General features: G+C 40.5%; 1 protein-coding gene across 4 annotated transcripts in view; it reads right to left on the bottom strand.

Annotated features, from left to right (window-relative positions):
* LOC123520034 (tumor protein p53-inducible protein 11-like) overlaps positions 1–7,500 on the bottom strand; it is a 273,982-nt gene that overhangs the window by 66,946 nt on the left and 199,536 nt on the right. Inside the window, exon 1 of one of the 4 annotated variants that reach the window (XM_045281880.1) lies at positions 6,989–7,500. This exon is cut by the window's right edge and continues 124 nt beyond it. The exons of the other annotated variants lie outside the window; for them this stretch is intronic. Coding sequence (XP_045137815.1) covers positions 6,989–7,152 — 164 coding nt within the window. The 5' untranslated portion in view covers positions 7,153–7,500. The remainder of the gene's footprint in view (positions 1–6,988) is intronic. 4 annotated transcript variants of the gene reach the window in all.

Here is a 7,500-nt window from a genome sequence, read left to right as displayed (position 1 = left end):
CAATTCATTTACAGTTCCCTCTATGCCTATCATCTTGCTCGGTGATACAAAAACTGGCCTTCATTTAACACGTAACACGACTCCCACACGTTAATCTGGCAGTCATAATGTTTCAATGGGCCGCCGTGGTGCAGTGGAACCATGCGTGCTTTGGGGTCCGAGGGGTCTTCAAGCGCACGGGTTCGAATCTTGTCCACGGTCCGAGTGTAGGTTGGGCTTCCTCACTCGGGGCAATGGTTTCCTAGCGGGTGGGCTTTGACATAGGAGGTGCCACAAAAAGTATCCCCTTTAGCCCAGAAATTCCAGTGAAAAGCCCACATGGTATAAATAAAAAAATAAATAAATAAAAAAAACATAAGAAAAGAGGGACTTACACGTGGCAGTCTGAGCAAAGGTAATTAATTCCAAATAACATCCCCATCTATAAATTTATCTAATCTTTTAAATCTCCCTATTGACTCACCACTAACAAGATGATTACTGAGTCCCTTCCATTCATCAACCATTCTGTCTCAAAATCAGTTTCTCCCCATTTCTCTCCTAAACCTGAATTTCTCAAGCTTAAACCCCATTCTTTCTGGTTTACCCTCGCTAATTAACTCCACATGAGATCCCGTACCTGTGGCGGGTCATGCACAGGTTAACTTGGCGAGTGGCGAGTGTTCAGGTGAGATGCTGCTGAGTCCCAAATGCTTATCTATCAGGGCTTTCTTCTTTCTCTCACCTCTATTCTGTCCACCTCTCCAATGCAGTGATTAACCTGTTCTTTCAATCACCCATCCCTTATTCTGGTAAACTCTGGAACTCCCTGCCTGCTTCGGTATTTCCATCTTCCTGTGAACTCAACTCATTTAAGGGAAGGTTTCAAGACATTTATATCCCATTCTTCTGGCTAACTCTCTCAGATCTGCGCTGGGACTGGCTTTTAAGTGGGGCTCTTTGTTTAATAGTTTTTGGTACCCCTGCCAGATTTTCCCTCTTACATAAAAGAAAAAATGTAGGACGAGTGCTGGTGGCGCGGTGGGGCAAAACAAATAATGTGCAGCTGTGTGTGTGAATCGAACACTAAGAAATAATTGAACACTAAGAAATATTTAATCCCTTCATGAAGACCACTGCGGTAAACTGTGTGGATGGACATACGGTAAATAAAAATATATATAAATATATATATATATATATATATATATATATATATATAATAAATAATAATAATTTCATCTTTACTAAGTTAAAGAAGTGGGTTTTTTTTAAGTTAATATGAACTTTGCTGAGTTAAAAAGAAAGAAAAGTACGTTTATTTCTACGAGACTTGTATAAAAACAGTCTTCAAAAAGTTGTAATGAACGCCGGGAAAGTTTGAATAGCAGTGATGAGGTTAATGTCTTTTTCACTGCTATTTGACTCGTTTCATTAACCACAAACCACACTGAGGCACATTTTTCTTAACTTATTCCGCAGCCGCCTCTAACCATCCAAGTCACTGAATATTTGGTAACCTCCTCATTTCACACCCCGTCTCTTTCTCCTAAATATTCTTAACCCCTTCAGTACCATGCTGAGTCTTCATGTACACTCTGGTTACTATTTAGTGATTTTATACAGCTTTAGAAACTCATGTGGAGATTAAAATAGCGAAGACTTTGGCTATTAATCTTCTGAACTCCATAAACTCTTCCCAATGCATGTAAAATCATCTCATCGTACCCCAAAATCATGTCAAAATGCGTTATGACTTTATACATCACCTGTAGTCTTACAAATCATTCCACAGCGCGTCACACCACACCACACCACACCATACCACACCATACCACGCCCCAACACAACACAGTCACACACCACACCACACCATACCATACCCCAACACAACAAAGTCACACACCCCAACACCCCACCACACCACACCACACCACACCCTAACACACCATACCATATCCCATCACAACGCAGTCACACACCCCAACACACCTTAACACAACGCACTACACCACAACAAGACACACAACACAACACAACACAATGTCAAAGAACACACATACCACACCACACCACACCACTACACACACCACACCACAACAAACCACAACACACCCTAAAACAACACAAAAGTCACAAAACACACCACCACAACATGCCACACCACACATCACATCACACCACACATCACCACACAGAGTCACGCACCGAGTAATAATGAGTCACGTGTATAATCCGCATAGGAAACACCACATCAGCATTCAAAGGGGATCAAATACTCGTTTTAAATTCCCTTCCAACGAGTCTTAGCTCATTCCTCGTGATTCTCTACGTCGTGTTTATCAAGAGGAAATCCACCAAAAGGACTTGATATGAATAGAAGAAAAAAATATGTAGGTACAGTCTTTTCTATTCATGTACCACTACTTATATATGCCAAAAAAAAAAAAAAACGAATGTGAAAGAGAAATAGTAGTAGTAATAGGAGGAGGAAGAGGAGGAGGAGGAGGAGGAGGAGGAGGAGGAGGAGGAGGAGGAGGAGGAGGAGGAGGAGGAGGAGGAGGTAGAAGAAGAAGAAGAAGAAGAAGAAGAAGAAGAAGAAGAAGAAGAAGAAGAAGAAGAAGAAGAAGAAGAAGAAGATGATGATGATGAAGAAGATGAAGATGAAGATGAAGATGAAGATGATGATGAAGATGAAGAAGAAGAAGAAGAAGAAGAAGAAGAAGAAAAGAAGAAAAGAAGAAGAAGAAGAAGGAGAAAAAAGAAGAAGAAAAGAAGAAAAGAAGAAGAATACGTAGAAGAAGAAGAAGAAGAAGAAGAAGAAGAAGGAAAGAAGAAGAAGAAGAAGAAGAAGAAGAAGAAGAAGAAGAAGAAGAAGAAGAAGAAGAAGAAGAAGAAGAAAAAGAACAAGGAGAGGACAATTGAATACAGCAATAATGACAACAACAACAACACCTGGACCGTAACTGTTCTGCCTCAAATCAACATCTTACGTAGGAAAAAAAAAAAAAAAAAAGAAAGAAAGAAAGAAAGAAAAAAAAAAAGAAAACAACGCTTCCTTTACCATTATTCTCTATTTATCTATTTATTTAATTTTTTTAAGCCAGAAAGACCAAATAAAGAAAATGATGTGTTTGTGTTGCCGCTTCTGAACCCAACACTGAACACTGAACGAACTCAATGAAGCTTCGAACCAAGTCATCCCCCTCTCTCTCTCTCTCTCTCTCTCTCTCTCTCGTTATAAGTGAATGTAGGTAAAGAGAGAGAGAGAGAGAGAGAGAGAGAGAGAGAGAGAGAGAGAGAGAGAGAGAGACTAGATTATGATAAGATAAAGAAAGCAAGGCAACAAATTTACCAACGTGTTTCTTGTGTGTGTGTGTGTGTGTGTGTGAGAGAGAGAGAGAGAGAGAGAGAGAGAGAGAGAGAGAGAGAGAGAGAGAGAGAATTCAGTGTAATGGTAAGTATTTCCTCTGTCTTTTCTCTTTATTCCTTCTTGAAATTCACACACACACACACACACACACACACACACACACACACACACACACACACACACACACACACACACACACACACACACACACACACGTAAGACAACACAAATAAAGAATAAATACGTAAATAAAGTCAGCAACAAATGAATGAATGAATGAATAGCAACAAAGAAGAAGAGACGAAAACAATTTGACGATGTGAAAATTAAGAAAAAAAAGGAAAAAAAAGTTAGACAAGTTTAGAAAAAATTGAATAAACAAACACATTAACTCACTCAATAAATAAATAAATAAATAAATAAATAAATAAAAACTCGGATCCATAACAAAAAAAAAAGAAAATGAAAGAAAACGTAAAAACAAAACACACAAACAAAAAAAGTTGCCAAAAGAAGGAAAAAAATGACAAGGAAAAAAGGAAAAAGAAAAGGAAATGAAAAGGTTGTGGAAAGGTTCTCTATTAAATGAGGTTGTCTGTATGTGTGTGTGTGTGTGTGTGTGTGTGTGTGTGTGTGTGTGTGTGTGTGTGTGTGTGTGTGTGTGTGAAACCTTTCCCACCGCACTCTTATCCCACCTCTCTCTCTCTCTCTCTCTCTCTCTCTCTCTCTCTCTCTCTATCTCTCTTTAATCTCACTCCTATCATCAATTCAATCTCTCCTTCGATCTCCCTCTCCTCCACTATCTCCACCACCAGCTCTGATTCTCTCTCTCTCTCTCTCTCTCTCTCTCTCTCTCTCTCTCTCTCTCTCTCTCTCTCTCAATTTTACGCATCATGGTCAATCATACCTCTAGATGATTTTTTCGCGGTTGAAGTAGCAATAGCAGTAGTAGTAGTAGTAGTAGTAGTAGTAGTAGTAGTAGTAGTAGTTGCGGTGGTGGTGGTGGTGATGGTGTTTCTGATGGTGGTTGTACTCGTAGTAATTGTTGTAAGAGTGGTGATGGTACTACTACTACTACTACTACTACTACTATTACTACTACCACATCCACAGCTTTAGCAATACAGTAGTATTAATAGTAAAAAAAACTCTCATTACACATTATCTCTCTCTCTCTCTCTCTCTCTCTCTCAACTATTATCTCACTATAGTGTTACCAAGCATTTACTTACAATTCACCACTTATAAACACACACACACACACACACACACACACAGATAGATTGACAGATAGATAGATAGATAGATAGATAGACAGACAGACAGACAGACAGACAGACAGACAGACAGATAGACAGACAGACAGATAGACAGACGGATAGATAGACAGACAGACATATAGATAGATAGATAGATAAATAGAAAGATAGGTAGAAAGAAAGACAAAGAAAGAAAGAAAGAAAGATAGATAGACAGATAGATAGAAAGACAGACAGACAGACAGACAGACAGACAGACAGTGTATTGGCCGCAGCAAGCAATAAGAGGTATCAAGAAACTTATCCTTCAATTTGACACGATCCCTCTGCCCTTCCCTTGGAGTGTGGCACCTCACTGGGTCTTTCCTCCACTCCTTATGTTGTTCTTGGTCAGTTGCCTCTTAAATAAATTAATACGATGACAGCCGGTTCATATCACACACACACACACACACACACACACACACAGAAGAAAATGTGCAAATTCTAGACTCATGGTTTTGAAATGTTGTGCTCTCTTCTCTCTCTCTCTCTCTCTCTCTCTCTCTCTCTCTCTCTCTCACTGTATTTGCAAAGGTCACAGACATTATCAGCTGGTTTCTCAAGAGTGTTTATCCAGTTATTAGTGTTGAAATGGTGTCACTCCAACGTGAGAAATACTCGTTTGATGAAGGTGAATGAATAATATGTAAATAAATCAGAACAGCCTTTGTAAGCCTCCGTGTCGCTTGAATAATGGAGAGGGTGGTGTGTGTGGTAGCGGACGTGGTGTGTGTATATGGTGAAGTGGTGTGTGGGTAATGGAGGTGGTGTGTGTAGTAGTGAAGTGATGCGTCGGTAGTGGAAGTGGTGTGTGTGGTGGAGGTGATGTGTGGTGAAGTGGTGTGTGTAGTAGTGGAGGTGGTGTGGGTGGTGAAGGTATAATGTGAGGTGTGTGGTGTGTGGTGGAGGTGGTGTGTGGTGAAGTGGTGTGTGTAGTAGTGGAGGTGGTGTGAGTGGTGGAGGTAATGTGAGGTGTGTGGTGTGTGTCGTGGACGTGGTGTGTGTGGTGGAGGTGATGTGAGGTATGTGGTGTGTGTAGTAGTGGAGGTGGTGTGAGTAGTAACCTAATTCTAAAAAAAGTGTTTGATTATACAATATTTCCGACTTAAAACAAGTGTGTCTGTCTTTCATAACAGATAATATCATGAGTGTACTGGAGGTGGTGTGTGAGTAGTGGTGGAGGTGGTGTGTGAGTACTGGTGGAGGTTGTGAGGTGGAGTGTCTCAATGCAAAATTCGTATTCACACACACACACACACACACACACACACACACACACACACACACACACACACACCCGATGTCAAATATTCTCTCCTCGACAGTGACATATGCCATTCCTCTCCCTCAGTAGCACACAAGCAGTGGTGGTCTTCAATGTTGTTAATAAAGTAGACATGTTAATCTGTCACCTTGCCCATTACAAAATACATAAATAAGCAAAAATTAATATATAAATAAATAAAGATCTCAGAAATTTAAACCCGTGTCACTTCACCACGATCATTTCTCAACCCCACACATATTATCAAACTCCCAAGTGCCTCTCCTCATGAAAAAAAAAAAAAAATGTAGAAACTCTGTTAATTTGCCATCATAACTATATAAAAACATCTTAAAAACTCTTGTCACTTCACCACGACCATTTTCAAAGCTTACAGAGATGACTAACTAGGTTCTCAAAAATTACTCCTGTTAGAAATGCAGAAATATTGATAATCTGCCACTGGAACCATAAAAAAGCACCATTTAAAACACCGTGCACTTCATAAATTTCCTCAAGAGTGATTCATACACACACACACAAACATTCGTAAGAGTGTTTCTACTGATGAAGATGTAGAAATAGTGTTCGTCTGCCACTAGAACGACAATAAAAGATCTTTTAAAACCTAAGTCACTTCACCACACCATTTTCAAAGCCTAAAGAGATAATGGAACACTTAAGAATGAAGAAATATTGTGAATCTGCCAACAGAACCACAAAAATACCCTTAATCCTTTCCGTACCATGACGCGTTTCCATATTCATTCTGCTTACAATTTGGTGATTTGACACAGCTTCAAAAACTTATGTTGGGGATTGGAATAGTGAAGACTGTGGCCATTAATCTTCTGACCTCCATAGACCCTTCCTAATGTCAATAAAATGGCCTAATTGTACACAAATCTCAATACAGAATAAAGTGTCCCAGTACTGAAGGGGTAAAGGATGCAGAAATATTGTTAATCTGCCGCTATAACCACAAAAACACCTTTAAAAACCTGCAAATTTCATGAATCTCATTAATAATTACTCACACACACACACACACACACACACACACACACTCACCCTTGATAAGCACCCTGGCCGTTCTCGCAGGCAGCGGCGGCGACGGCGGAGGAGGAGGCGGCGAAGGAGGAGGAGGAGGTGGAAGAGGTGGTGGTCGCAGTGGAGGTGGAGGGGGAAGGATCAGAGGAGGGGGAAGGATCTGAGGTGGTTGGGATGCTGGCCATTGCTAAAGAGGAGGAGGAGGAGGAGGAGGAGGAGGAGGTTACGACGAAGTTAACACGTGTTGTCGAGGAAGGAAGGAAGGAAGGAAGGAAGGAAGAAAAGACATGGAAACAAACAGCTTTTTCTTTTATCCTCCTCTTGTCTCCTCTTTTATATCTATTCTCTCTTTTCTTTATCTCCTCTTCCTATTTCACTCCAATGGTGAAGTGAGAGTGGAGAGTGGAGAGTGAGAGTGAGAGGAGGGAGAGTAACAGGAATATACAACTTATTGCTCTTCCCTTTTGTGTTCCTCTCCCTCTGATCTCCTCCTCCTCCTTCTTCTTTCCTCCCTCCGTGCAGCTCTCCTCCTC

Source organism: Portunus trituberculatus, chromosome 46 (genome assembly GCF_017591435.1).
Source record: "Portunus trituberculatus isolate SZX2019 chromosome 46, ASM1759143v1, whole genome shotgun sequence".
In the NCBI taxonomy this organism is placed as follows: Eukaryota; Metazoa; Arthropoda; class Malacostraca; order Decapoda; family Portunidae; genus Portunus; species Portunus trituberculatus.
This window is presented reverse-complemented; position numbering and strand designations above follow the sequence as displayed.